The following is a 13,882-nucleotide window of genomic DNA, read 5'->3' as shown; positions in this document are numbered from 1 at the left end:
ATTTCAGCACAGACACGAGCTCCAGACCCCTCACAAGACTGCACAATGGAGAGCTGCTCCTCCAAATGCTCTCGTATCAAAATGACAGTTTCTCACCTGCAGGCCAGAGGTTCAGCTCAGCAAGGAACATCTGCAACTCCCACTGACAACGTCTTGGGGACCATGACACAGGATGGGTCTGATGGGTCTTGAATCCAACCCCTGGCATGAACCCATCACCCAGCCCTTTGTTAGCTGGTAAAGGGGTGGGGTGAACCTCACCTTTCCAAAGCAGGCATTGATCACTTTCCTCCTTCTGGTTGCCAGCAAGGATCCCTTGCTGTGCAATACTGTGGTTCCATCCACCTGCATGGTGCCCTGCATGTACCTGTCGGGATCAATCCCTGTACGGGCCACCACACCGTTGGCGTGGGTGCTTGGCACCAATCCACGGTGGATGGAAAGTGACTGTCACCGTTAGTTTGTTATCTTACAGTAAAACTTAGATGCCTTCTCTCTGTGAGTTCCCACGGCAGCTTCTTGCAACACTGACTCCTTTTTTTCTTTCTTCTGCATGACCGCCTGACCCTTCTTCCTCACAGCACAGCCAACAAACTCCAGCTCTCCTAACCCGGTCTTTTATAACACCCATCCTTATTGGACACAGCTGTGCCCTATTAAGGGCAGGGCTGTTCCTACTCTTTGGTAAATTAGTACAGCTGCTACTCCCCAGGAGTGAGATTACCTTCAAGCACTATCTCTATTCTCCTACAATCCATCCTCCCACTTGTACCAACACATGGCACCACACAGCAAACCCAAATGTACAAGGAGTTCTCAAGAAGTACCCTGCCTTGCTACTGCCTGTGGTGCTCGGCCAGGGGACCTGCCCCTGCAGCCCTTGCCTAGTGCTCAGAGAGGGCTGGGAGAGACAGTGGCCCTTCAGCACAGCAGCTGGGCCTTCTGGGACTGCCAGATTCCTCTGGCTTTCTGACAGAGCTGAAGGGGCTGTGGCAGGAGTGTGGCAGGAAGCTGGAGTAAACAAGGCCAGCCATGGAGCAGGAAGGATCCAGCCAGAGCAGCACTGTTCCCAGGCTCCCCGAGAGGTGTCAGAGGCAGCAGCAGCAGCAGCCCTGGGCCAAACACCATCTCCCCCTGTGACTGCCCATGAGCTGCAGCAGGATTTGGGCATAGGAGAACCTTGTCTGGCTGCCTTCCAACACCAAGCTGCTCTCAGGGCTCCCACAGCAGCAAACTCACCGCTGACGTGGACCACTGGATCCGGAACCAACTCCCAGCCCATCCACACACCACCAAAACATTGTGCAATGATTGGTTTTATGGCTGACCGTGTTTTTCCTACTTCCCTGTCTGCAGCTCCTTCCTTGCACCCCTTCTAAGGCACCCCAGCGAGCAGGGAGCCCCAACACGGGCCAAGGCAGCCGAGCTTTCTCCTGCCCGCACCGCATCCCAAAGCTGCCTCTGAAGCACCAGGGAAGCCTCGCACGTTACAGGACACGCTGGCCCCAGCCCCACAGGTTCCCAAGGGCAGCGGGCACTGGGGCACAAACTGAGTGTGTCCCACCCCCGCCAGCTCCGCTCACCTTCGCTCCCCGGCTGGGACAGCCCTGCCCGCGCTCCGCCGCCGCTCCGCCGTGCAGCTCCGCCGGCCCGGCCGGTCCCCGCCCCAAGCGGCGGCGGCGCGTCCCGCCCCCGCACGGCCAGACCGGCCCCGGCTCCGCAAGGACCGCACGACCCCCAGCCAACTCCTTCAACAGTACTTTATTTGATTAAAGACTCAGAATTCTCTGTGTACACTGGAATGTGCTCTATTCCCTAGGCCAGGATCATACAGGGTTACAAAAAGTGGGGACCTCGGCTCGGTTTAAATATCACCCTCCAATGAATGTAAGGAGAAAAAAAAAAGCTCCTTGGATGCTTGAACTAACTTAGACTCCATTTTAAAAATCATACAGACAAAGCAGCTCTGGAACAGGACTGGGTTAATGGGATTCATTGCCTACTTTGCTAGGGGAGAGAGCTTGCCCTCTCAGGACAGGACCAGGGTTGATTTCCTCTCGGGTGCTGCCAGCAGAGGAGAGACCACAAACTTCTTTGGCAGAGGACCCCAGGGGCCCGTGACAGGCTGGCTGTCTCTCACAGAGCACAGTACACGCACTTTCAGGGCCCTTGCCTTCCACCTGCACTCGGGCCCTCTGGCTGCAGAGGTGAGGTGTGCCCAAGGGCAGGTGACACTTGTGACAGGCCCCAGCCATGCAGGTGAGATGAGCTGAGGGGAGTACAGGTCTCTGAGATGAAGCAAATACGCTCATGAGGCAGCAGTAGGAGAAATGGCTCGGATCAGCCCTCGCATTACCTGGAAATCATCATTTCCTTCTCCCACACCTGCCAGTGCTGAACCAACACTGACTTGAGACAGGTCCTGATATGCAGGCCAAGTAAGTCAACCAGGCTCCACAGCTCCTTTCACCCAGGCAGACAAAGCCCTCAGCCTCCCCAGACACCAAAACGGCCTTGCAAAGGATATACAGCTGGCTCTAACCTAACTAAACTTCCTCCAAAGCCTGGCTGAGAACAGCTGTGGAAGACAGTAAGGACACAGTCCCATTTGGATGCTCTCCCCGCTGCAGCAGCAGGAACCAGACCACCTAGAGCTGGGCCACTGCCACACAGCAGAGCTGGAGGAACAGCAGTAACTGTGGGGCAAAAGGACTGAACCCCCGGGTCCCTCTTCCCCACCCCTGCTATGAGCCCCCCCACCTCTGAGGCCAAGGTCGCTTGCTCAGCTTCCACCGGATGGAAGGGTCAGGACCTGCAGGTGGCCCCACACATGAGAACCAGAGGCCAAGGAGAAATGAAAATGGCAGCACCAACAACGGAACAGCATGTGATGCTTCAGGAGAGAGTGATGTCTGGTTGGCTCTGGGCTGAGCTCCGAGCATCTCGGGGTGGGGGGGAGCATGTCAAAGTCAGGCTCTTTGTGGAGATCTTGCTTTTTTGCCAGTCGGTAAAAATCTGCCAAAGAAATTTGTGGCCTTTTCCCCCATGAGCACGTCACTTCTCTGCAAAAAATGTCTGTGACCCCGGAACACTGTAGATGGCAGACAGAGCCACGCATCTTAGCAGAGGGGGCTGTGGCGTTCCCAACATTCAGAATAAACGTCGGCCTCGTTTTTTTTTAATTTAAAAATTTCCTCCATTGTGCATCACCACGTCTGGCATTACAGGATTTCGTACTTGTCCACCAGGAAGGTGGTTTCAGTAGAAAACCTTACAGGGCTGTTCCCGTCTACCTGGGTCACTTTGGTAACCTGTGGAGACAAGAGGCAACATTAGCTCAGCACTGAACATCACTCCCTTACTGCAGCGATGCCATGCTTCCCAACACCATGGTAAGTACAGCCGACCTGCTGCCCTCAAACCACAGCTCAGCCCTGAAACAAAGGCCTTTGTTCCCAGGATCCCTGAAAGAGGGGAGTGATTTTCTGTGGTAACTGTGTCTCTGCTGAAGAGCGAAGTGGCAGCCACTGGCTAGACTTCAGTGGAGACAGACAGCTGTATGCTAAGCAGTGTTTTGGCTACAAGGCTGATGGATTTTCCAACAAAGTCTGATGGGAATTAATGACTACTCAGAGACTTGAAGAAACAACTGGAACTTCAGGCAAACTCCATGAAGTGTCAGCTGCCAGTGCTGTCTGCTGGGACTCCCAAATCCAGCAGTCTCAGCAGCAGGTTAAAGCCAACCCTTTAGCCATGGCCAGTGGGACAGCATGGTGCCCCTGCAGCACGACCAGTGTCAGCCAGCCAGGGACCGAGGCACGGGTGACTTCCCACCTGTGGAGCACAAGCAGCGACCATACCTGTATGTTGCAATAGTTCTTTTTGGAGATGAAGGAGACCTGCACCGGGAAGAAGTCATTTGGCTGCCCTGCTATGCTGAACTCCAGGCTACCACTCTTGTTTTTGGCATCTATCACTGGCAGGCACCACTCAAGGAGGTTTCTCCGGCTGTCGTGGCGATACTCTCCATCAATCTCCCCAATCACTGGGGCACCAACACCAGACCTACACCAGGCAATGAGAAGTGACAATAACTTCCCTGCACAGAGCGAAGGAAATGCCTCTAGCACACACTGGCTTGGCCAGATCCACAAAACAGAGAGGGAAAGGAGGTGATGGGACTCATTAGTGCTGTGTGATAAGGAGCATGACTTACGGCAGGGGGATGGTGATGATCACATCATTCAGCTCTAGGCTCTCCTCTTGCAACTCATATTCTATGTTAACATCACAACTGTTCCCACTCTCTGATGGCCAGCAGTTAACTGAGGAAACAGAGACAGTAGGTGAACCATGCAAGCCTTTCATGTGGAATAGGCTTTCACAAGATGATGCACTTCAAAATGCCCAGTGAAGTCACCCTCAAGCTGACTTTAAGAAAAGGTCTCTATTTTCATTGAGGTGTTACAGCAAACACACAAGGACAGGCACTATCCAACAGATACACATAGTATCTCCAAGGTCTTACAACATGCCAGGCTCCAGGCAGCCCAGCTGCTGCAAGGTGGCTACCAGCAGCTCATGGACAATCATCAGCTTCTTCTGCCCAAGCCCCCAGACTTGCACTCACTTGTCAATGGAATGAAGGACTCTTCTGTGGTCTGCAACCTCCACTTCAGCACGCCCACATCGCTGTTAATAGGGAATGACTTCTCTGGGTTCTTCAAACCGATCTGTGACTCTGTGGTGAAGAGCTTCTTGTCCACGTTTGGGTGAGTCTGCAAGAGGAACACATGCCCAGACTATAGGTCTAAGCCCAGGGACAGAACAATAGGTAATGCAGGTTCTACCAGAGAGGGCTACACATTCCAGTGTTAGCTTTGACAAAACACACATCAGGTTTTCTGCTGGCTCAGAAGCCCATCTGAAGCACAACTGCTTATCAACCTGGGATCCTTCCAGAAAATGCTAATCTGACAAGAAGGATCCCCACCACTGTCTTTCTTACAAGCACCTGCAGCAGATACTCAAGTCATGCAGGCTGGTGTCTACAGAACAACTATAAGTCAAAGACCATCCTGAATGATTACAGCAGACATTTCAAGAAAATTCAATCTAATGTGCTTAGGAAAAACAGCCTGACACCATAACACTACTGTCTCCCCTCAGCAACCTTAATGCACATATATGTCAGTGGCCAAACTCCATTTAAACACTCTCTTCACAACCTCAAGTGTGAGCAGCTTTTTAGAAGCAGAGGATTTTTGCAAGTTCCCGTTCAAGTTGTACTAGAAAGACAGGAGTCAGCAAAGGGCTTGGTCTCATCTTCCACCTGAAGCACCACCTGTGGCAGTGCTGTGAGCAGCCCACTCATGGATGCACTGGAAGGAAGTGGACTTGCAGACAGACAATGTACAGACAAGTCCCCAATGAGGAGCGAGCCAGAGTGCGCCAAAGCAGCACCTCCTCCAGGGATCCCTAGGGTCACATGAGGAGGGAGAAAGGGAAGGACCAATCTCCCAAGAACCTTCTGAGCTACAACTGCTGACTGCCCTCAAGCGTCCCAGGCACAGCAGTGACAGGACAAGCAACCTCAGAAAGAAACAACTTCCAAGAGAATAAATTAATTCCCCACTGGCACAGGCACTGAGCAACACACCAGGCTGCTGCAAAGTCCACATGAGGTCACCTGGCATGCCAAGGTGCACTGCTGGGCAGATAAGGCTCTGAGGGCAAGACAGTGACCAAGACTGCATTTCTCCAGCGAACTTCAATCCCTTGAACATGATTGGCCCTGCACTTCTGCTAATACTTGCACTGACTACTCCCATTTCCAATATATTTGCTGAGAAGGCTTAGATGAGAACACAGGACAGCAAGATACTTGAGTATTTCCATTATTTTTCCCCTGGAAAGCAGCAAAAACATGTTCAACAGCATGGGACTCCAATTAGGCTTTACCTGTAGCTGTACTCCCCTCTTGTCTTCATTTTCTACATGAAGGCGAATCCGTGCAAACTTTTCATCAGAGATGTGCAGCATGATCATGCCATGAAGCTCCATGTTCTGCAACCCTCCGTCACGGCCACAAGTCAAGGAGATCTTCTCCTCTATTTTCATGTGCACGCTAGACAGGCAGAGGAAAAAGCTCAAGTCCTACACTCTTGGTATCCCCCAGACAACAGAGATCACTGCTCAGTAAGGATGGGCTGTACTGAACAGGGACTCCCAAACAACAGCATGGCTGGTACAGTGGGGGCTAATACTGCTCTGACAGTGAACTCAGAGGCAGGAGGATCCATGCATATGGGTCTGCAAGGGATGGGAGCCTAGTTAAATAGCAGTGATGCAGCATCTTGACAAGCTGGTCACTCAAATCCCCTCTGACAGGCCACAGCTGAGTGCACAGCTCAGGGCATTAAAAGGTTTTTAATCGCTGTGAGTAAAATGATCTGTGAACACTTCCATCCTGAGCAGTAACAAGGCTGGGAAACAGTGAAAATAGTGCAGGGAAAAAAGCACAGGAAAATCCCCAACCCCAGCTCAACAATGGATGGAGCGCCCATTTTAGTCAAGAGGATGCCTAACCAAACTATCTGCTTTTTTTTTGCTGATATGCTTTCCCAGATTTTGCCCAACGGTTATAATTACAAGGTAAGAAAATACAGGAAAAAGCCTAAGAAGAGCAAAGAAGCTGCTCTCTCCCAACGCCACATGCAGAGGGAGAGCTGTGAGGAGACTGCTTCCAAAGCAAGGGCAGCACTCACCTCTCCATGTTAATGGGAGAAGTGAGAACTTTGGCTGCTTCTGCAGAGCGCTTGCCTACAGAAGTCATGATATTTTCTCCTTCTGATTTCAGCTTGTCCACGAAGTTGTCCACCTCCTTCCCTTTAGCGCCGAGTTTCAAGGCTTTACTGGGACCTGAAGGCCTAAATAAAACATGTAATAATCTCCAAGTCAGCAGACAGCAATGGGTTCCCCCTTCCCAGTTACCTTCGAATGCTGTAACTTGACCATCCCAACAACATACCATTTAACTTGGCAGCCTTTCTGGGGGAGAATATGCATGGAACTGACCATTTTATGTGCAGGGTGCTTAGTTATAATTTAGATTCAGATATACTTCCATGCATTACCAGGAGCTGGGACCTCTTTTTCTCACACAAAATGAAAGCCCATTGTTCATCCAAGAATCCAAAGAGACTATGGGGTGCTACTGTGGTACGTATGGTCCTCAATACTTACACAGATGAGGAACTCACCTTAGACCCTCTGGGCACGTGGCTTGAGCCAACACTGACTCCCATATCTGCCACCTGCATTCCCCCCTACCTGGCTGGAGCTGGTGCCACTTTGGGCTTCTCGGTCTCGATGATGGTCTCTGTGATCATTGCTGTCACGCCCCCAGACACAGCCGAGCTGCCAAAGCCCCCGAAGCCTGGTGCCTTCTTGCCGTGTCTCTCTGCATCCCTCCTGGCCTGCTGCAGCTCCTTCGCTTTACGGCGCATCTCGGCTTTCGCCTCGCGTTCCTGCGTCTGGAGGAAAAGAGAAGATCCCGATGCAGCTTTGCAACATCAGCCCTGCCCAGGAGCTAAGTGCAGTTGCCCAAAAACCCCTGGCCAAGAAAAAAGAAACAACACATGAGCATTTAGCCCTCAGAAACGCTAATTAATTGCACGGCCCCTCCAAAGTGGAACAACACTCTGTATAGCAGAAGTGGTACTTCGCAGATAGGGCACCCTGTGTCAGGAATGCAGGTGTCCCTGCTCACCTCTCTGACTGCCCGAAACACCTTTTCCTCATGTGAATCCATCTCAGTGAAGGTCCGAATTTGTGCTAGATTTACGTTCTCACGGTAGCCCAGGGCAACAATTTCATCAAAGGCAAAGATTAGGTCGAAGCAGTGTTCTGAGATCTCATTCTCTTCCAGAGCTCGGCAATATTCAGGGATCTAGAAGGCGAGAACATTTTAAAGGAGTACTCACAAACAGTACCATGTAAACACTTTCTTTCTACCATCCCAGGGGGTCTCAACTGTGCCAGACCCAAGCCCAGCACAACTTTACACTGCTCTTCCTACCATTACGTTGTCAATAAACAAGATGAAGCTTTGATGCTATTAGTTCTTCTACATCAAAATCCATATAAAACCTCTCAGCTTCCTCATAACACTAACTCAAAGGAACCCAAAGGTTCCTGCATGCTGGGACCAGTGAATTTCCTGAAAATCCTTTGGCTGTGTGAAGACATAAACTTGCTGCTTCAGGATCCCTGCATAGCAGCACTGCACTTGTAACAACCACACACTGTACAAAGAATATTTAATTCTAAATTACAGTCTGCCCTTTGGTCTCACCAGTGAAGTAAAACTGATGATTTTTTTAATGTGGAGTTTAAAACTACCATCAAAAGTTCAGAGCTTTCTGTCCAGTTAGAAAGGGAGGCTCTGGAACACAGACCCACCAAGTGGAGGAACACAGTGCCCCTGCACCAGCTCAGAAACAGATCCCTCACAAGAGCACCATTCTGGGCTACATCACAGGGCGAGGAGTGCTTACCACTCTGGAGAAGAGTCGGAGTGTTTCCAGGTCTTCTAGGATGTTGCTGTTTTTGGTGGTAATCAGCACCATGTAGAGCTTCTCCATGGGCTGGTACACGTACCGCACGCTCTCTGTCTCCACAAATGTGTGCTGCTTCCCTGTGTTCATCAGCTTTGGGAACGCCGCCAGCAGCCCCTCGATGCGGGTGCGAGTCATCTCCACGAACTGCCGGGACACGATGGCCTTCCCTGCCTTCGTGCACACAGCGGCTGCCAACAGCACCTGGAGGAGAGCAGCGCGTCAGCAGGGCCCCGCCCGTGCCCACGGAAAGCATCTCTGACCAGCACACTTCACCTGCACACCCTTCCTTAGACAAGATCCTGTGTCTTCCTCTGTGACCAGGAAATGAACTATGTCAAGAGCAGAGACATCCTGCTTTTGCTCACTCTCTCCGATCCACATTCTGTCCCAAAACAATCCTGAGAGCTCTCCCTGCTTCTGTCAGGCAAACGATCATTCCTGATTTCACACAGACCGAGGTGTACAGTCCCTGGGAGCGTTAGGGGAGGCTCCGGATTATCGACTTTTCCCTCAGGCTGTCCCAGCTTACACTACACACAGGACCGCTGTGAGGTGTAACATCTCCCAGCGCCACAGGCACGGCAGAGCCAGGCTCACCAAGCCCCGGTTTGACTCCCAGGCAGCTCGCAGGCGTTATCACACCGACAGGGCAGCAAGGCACTCACCAGCTGCACTTTCTCCATCTCCCAGTCTGCCCAGACTTCCTCCCTTTATTTCTCTCTCACAGATGTTAATTCCTTTTGTCAGGATAATTCTGTTCCGCGCTTCGGATCTTTTAAATCCGCAACTGCTGTTACTGACAGAAAGTATCCGAAATCCTCAAACATGGCAGCGCTGATCCCTGCCGCGCCTCGGGCACAGTTCAGCTCTGCCGGAGCTGTGTGCGGGTCTGTACTAACCCAAACACCGCCGTGACGGACAAAAGGAGCTGGACCGGCCCTGAGACACAGGGTGCCACGGGGGAGCGGGCGGACACCACCGGCCCGGTTACACCTTACAGCCCGAACGCCAATTACAGCAGGCGTGAGGCCGTGCTCACGAGGCACCGTAGCTCCAAGTCGCCAGAGAAAAAGTGCCGCGTCCCCGCCGCCCCCAAGGGCCCCGGCCCGACCCGGCAGCGCCGCTCTCCGTCCCACCAGGCCGCGCGCACCAGCGCCGGCCTGCGCACAGGCCGGGCGGCTGGGCGAGCGCCGGGACTGCCCCGGGGACTGTCCCGAGCCCCGCGCTGCCCGCGGCGGACAGGCCCTTTCCTTACCATAGCAGCGGCAGCGGCGGCGGGATCCGCGCTCGGGCCCTCCGCTCACTCCGGTTCCCGGGCGGCCCCGCAAGATGGCGGCGCCGCGCCACGTCCGCACCCGGAAGTACCGTCACGGCGGGGCGGGGCGAGGCGGGGCGGGGCGAGGCGGGGCGGGGCGCTGGCTCCTCCCGGCCGCCAGGGGGCGCGCGCGGCCGGGCCGAGTGGGCGCTACGGGCGCGGCGGGCGGAGTCGCCATGGCGACGGCGGCGGCGGCGGCGCGGCGGGAATCGAGGCGGGCGGAGGTGGGGCACGGGGGACACGGCGGGACACAACGGGCTGAGATGGGACACGGGGGACACGGGGGGACACGGGGGACACAACGGGACACGGGCGGAGGTGGGGCACGGGACGCGGCGTGGCAGCGCACAGTGGGTGCGGGCGCCGGGCCGTCCCGGGCCTCGCCGCCGCTGAGTTCGGCTCTCGGCGCAGCCCCGCCCGGTGGAGAACCAGCCGTACGACGAGAGCCTGGAGCTGCCTGAGGCCGATCCCGGAGCCCGCTCGCCGCTGGCGGGGACCGCGGGCCGCCTGCGGGACTCCCGTCGGCCCGGGGTGCCGGTCGGAGCGGCCGGGAGCGGCGGCCGGGGCAGCGGAGGGAAGGTACGAGCGCAGCGGGCGGGGGCACGGCCCCGGGGGCTCGGTGATATCCCGTGAGACCCGGCTCTCGTCCAGGAGGAGGCAGCCGCACACTTCCCCGGCCCAGCCACCTTCAGCGAGGATGACGACGAGGACGATGAGGACTCGGAGGAAGATTCCTCGGAGAGCGACTCGGAGGAGGACTCGGAGGAGCACGGGGCCACGCTGGAGGGGTGAGCGGCGTTCCTGGCCACGGGCTGAGGCTGGTGGGTGCCTTTCGGGCCCTGTCAGCTCCTCCGGTTTCCCCAGATCCCACGAGCGTGAGCAGAGTCGTGACATCGGGACAGGCAGCTCCTGCCTCCTCCTCCCCGATGCTTCAGGATGGTGGTTCCTCCAGCTGGCGAACCTGTCCCGGGCTTGTTTGCTGTGCCCAGGAGATGCTAATCTTCTCCCTCTACTCTCTTCCTTCTTTTAGTGACTTCAATCCAGCAGATTTTGACTACCTGCAGGTGTCCTCTGAAATCAAAGATCTCTTTGAATACATCAAGAGGTGAGTGGAAGGGTTTTAGCCTGCTCTTGGCTCTCCTTTATGTCAATTATTGCAGTACAGTCTCTAGTCACCTATGCTGTGGTGGTGTTTTTTTCCAGGTACACTCCCAAAACAATAGAGATTGAGCACAAGCTGCAGCCTTTTATTCCAGACTTTATTCCTGCTGTTGGAGACATCGATGCATTCCTAAAGGTACAGTCTCTTCAGGTTCCCCTCTCTGTCCTGCTCCATGAACCGAAACAGAATGCAGGCTCAGAGCAGGCAGGCAGCCAAGCAGTGCAGCCTGGGCTCTGGTCTGCCCCTGCTCTGTCAGATGTGATGAGCAGAGACCTGGAAAACTACACTGGTGGTTTGGTCACCTCCCAAACAGCACTTGGGTAACTTGGGAGAAAGCCTGGGCTTTCCTTCTCCAACACCGTGTGCTTTTCAGGCAGCACCCTACATAGAATGCACATCTGAGAGAGTCCGTAGGAAGGCACCTGCCCTGGATCCCCAGAGAACAGGGCTCTGTTTTCCTGCAGGTTCCTCGTCCTGATGGCAAGTCTGACAACCTTGGCCTGCTGGTCCTGGATGAGCCCTCAACCAAGCAGTCAGACCCCACCGTGCTCTCCCTTTGGCTGACAGAGAACTCCAAGCAGCACAACATCACGGTGAGTCAGGGAGAGGGAGGTCACACTTACTGCAGGTCACATTTCCTGCAGTAAAACCATGGCATTTTACTCTTACAGCTGAGAAGTTTACTTTAAAAGCAGCAAAACCAGACCTTTTGCTTTAATCCATAGTTTTAAACTGCAATGGATTTGAGCCTTGCTTCAGCCAAGTCTTGATATGAACTCTGGCTCTGTTCACTTCAGGTGATGCTTTATTTCCTTTTGCTTGTTCATACCCAGTTTTAGTTGGCATTTTGCTTGCAGAAATCCGTTGGTAAAGTGCAGCTGGGAAAGAGAGAAGGCCTGGTTCACCAGAAGTGAATGCAGCTCTCCCAAAAAGCCCTAAAACACCATTAAACACTTCCAGGTTTATATTTGTGTTTTTAGCAGCAAATAAAAGTGAAGAGTTTGGAGAATGCAGAAAATAACCCTAAAGCCATTGAGAGCTGGATTGAAAGTATTAGTGAACTGCATCGCTGCAAGCCTCCTGCCACAGTCCATTACTCCAGGTGAGTTACTGGATTACTCCTGACGGAGTAGCTAGCAGTGGAAGGTTGTGTTTGATGCTGAAGTTGATGTTCTAATCTTCCCTGGCAGGCCAATGCCTGACATCGAGACCCTGATGCAAGAATGGTCACCAGAATTCGAGGAGCTCCTGGGAAAGGTATATGGTCTGGGTGACCAGTGGTTAGCTCAGTGCTTGGTCTTAGAAACCATCTCCCATTAAAGCTGGGTGCCTGCTCCATCCCACAGCCCAGCCTCTTGGGCTTGTTCCTCCTCACGGCTCCGCCCTGGGCAGAAGCTGGGGAGCAGCCCAGCAGGGGAGTTCCCAGCTGCTGCCCCAGTGGCCTCTGTTTGCTCCCAGGCTCGAGCAGTCGGAGCAGATCTGACAGCCCTGTCTGTTGCAGGTGGGTCTTCCGAGCGCGGAGATGAGCTGTGACCTTGCCGAGTACATCGACATGATCTGCGGTGAGCTGGGGAGGCTGTGCTGCGGACACAATGTGGCGCTGGCCTGGCACTCTCACTGAAAGCCAGGGAGCTTTAGCTGCAGGCTCAGCCCCGAGCACTCGGGATTATTTCGCCTGCTTCAGTGGGAGGTGGGCTCTTGCACTGCAGGGGGCTGCAGTCTGTGGTGCGTGGAGCCCCAGTGGTGGGGGCAGTGGGAGTTCAGCCCCTCCTGACAATGCTCTGTGTGGGGCAGTGCAGATCAGGTGCCCTCACACGCTCTGATCTCGCCCACAGCCATTCTGGACATCCCCGTGTACAAGAGCCGGATCCACCCTCTGCACGTCCTCTTCTCCCTCTTCTTGGAGTTCAAGAACTCGCAGGTACGCAGCTCCACCCAGCGAGCAGCACTGCACAGCTGGGCCCTTCACATCTGGCTTTGTGATGGCAGTGGGGTGTGCAGAGGGCTGGTGGGCCCCAGAGAACACGTTCCCAGCTGATGCTCTCTCTCCCTGGTGCCTCTGCCTGACGCAGGGAGCTGGGCTGTGCTCTGGGCTGAGGTGCCATGTTGTTCAAAGGCCAGCACAGGCCTGAGTGCATCTCCTTGGGCTGGCGGCTGAGCACACCTCAGGGTGCTCTGAGCAATAGGAGTCAAATCTTTGCATGAGCATGTTCTTTCCCTGCAGCACTTCAAGCCCCTGGCTGATGGGCAGAAGGGCAGGAGCCCACCATCCAACCCACCCTCACAAGCAGCGGAGGCAGAGGTGTTGAGCTTTAATTGATGCTGCACATTAAAGCCTCATCTCTTGGATCACTGTCTGCCACTGGACACTGAGGTGTACCCAGAGCAGGTTGGGGGATACCACACAGCAAATCAGAAGCCTCTCTGATCTCAGAGACATTGCTGGGCTGCTCTGTGTTAGGGAGTAGAGCTTGACTCACCATATTTGTTGCAGAAGCTGCCTAATGGCTCCATTTTTGACTTGTTCCCAAGGAGTTCAGCATTAAACCAGCCTTTCCCAGGGTCAAGCTCTCTCTGCCACAGGTGCTGCAGAGCAGAGGCTCCTTCAGCACACACTATATGGGCTGGAGCAAACAGGAATAAATTCCACATTCAAACACAACGCTCAGATCTGCTCAGGGTGTTGCAAGCTCTGACCTGGAGACCTTGAATCTCCTCTGCTCCTTATTATTGAACCCCCTTTCCTATTGAGAAGAGTCCCTTAGCTCCTGTCAAGCAGAAATA

General features: G+C 54.2%; 2 protein-coding genes across 2 annotated transcripts; one reads left to right on the top strand and one right to left on the bottom strand.

Moving 5' to 3' along the window:
- Nucleotides 1-1,746: 1,746 nt before the first annotated feature.
- ARCN1 (archain 1) lies at nt 1,747-9,968 on the bottom strand. The gene is made up of 10 exons (XM_058041371.1): nt 9,877-9,968; nt 8,559-8,822; nt 7,772-7,951; nt 7,333-7,535; nt 6,768-6,929; nt 5,962-6,127; nt 4,631-4,778; nt 4,217-4,325; nt 3,861-4,065; nt 1,747-3,311 (listed from the first exon to the last, which is right to left on the bottom strand). The coding sequence occupies exons 1-10, from the start codon at nt 9,877-9,879 to the stop codon at nt 3,222-3,224; spliced, it is 1,530 nt and encodes a 509-aa protein (XP_057897354.1). The 5' UTR covers nt 9,880-9,968; the 3' UTR covers nt 1,747-3,221.
- IFT46 (intraflagellar transport 46) lies at nt 9,951-13,760 on the top strand. The gene is made up of 11 exons (XM_058041149.1): nt 9,951-10,160; nt 10,348-10,515; nt 10,588-10,724; nt 10,967-11,041; nt 11,140-11,233; nt 11,563-11,691; nt 12,079-12,200; nt 12,289-12,355; nt 12,600-12,660; nt 12,934-13,019; nt 13,323-13,760. The coding sequence occupies exons 1-11, from the start codon at nt 9,951-9,953 to the stop codon at nt 13,416-13,418; spliced, it is 1,245 nt and encodes a 414-aa protein (XP_057897132.1). The 3' UTR covers nt 13,419-13,760.
- Nucleotides 13,761-13,882: the final 122 nt, after the last annotated feature.

The sequence above is a fragment of the Melospiza georgiana genome, chromosome 27 (assembly GCF_028018845.1).
Source record: "Melospiza georgiana isolate bMelGeo1 chromosome 27, bMelGeo1.pri, whole genome shotgun sequence".
Lineage (NCBI taxonomy): Eukaryota > Metazoa > Chordata > Aves > Passeriformes > Passerellidae > Melospiza > Melospiza georgiana.
This window is presented reverse-complemented; position numbering and strand designations above follow the sequence as displayed.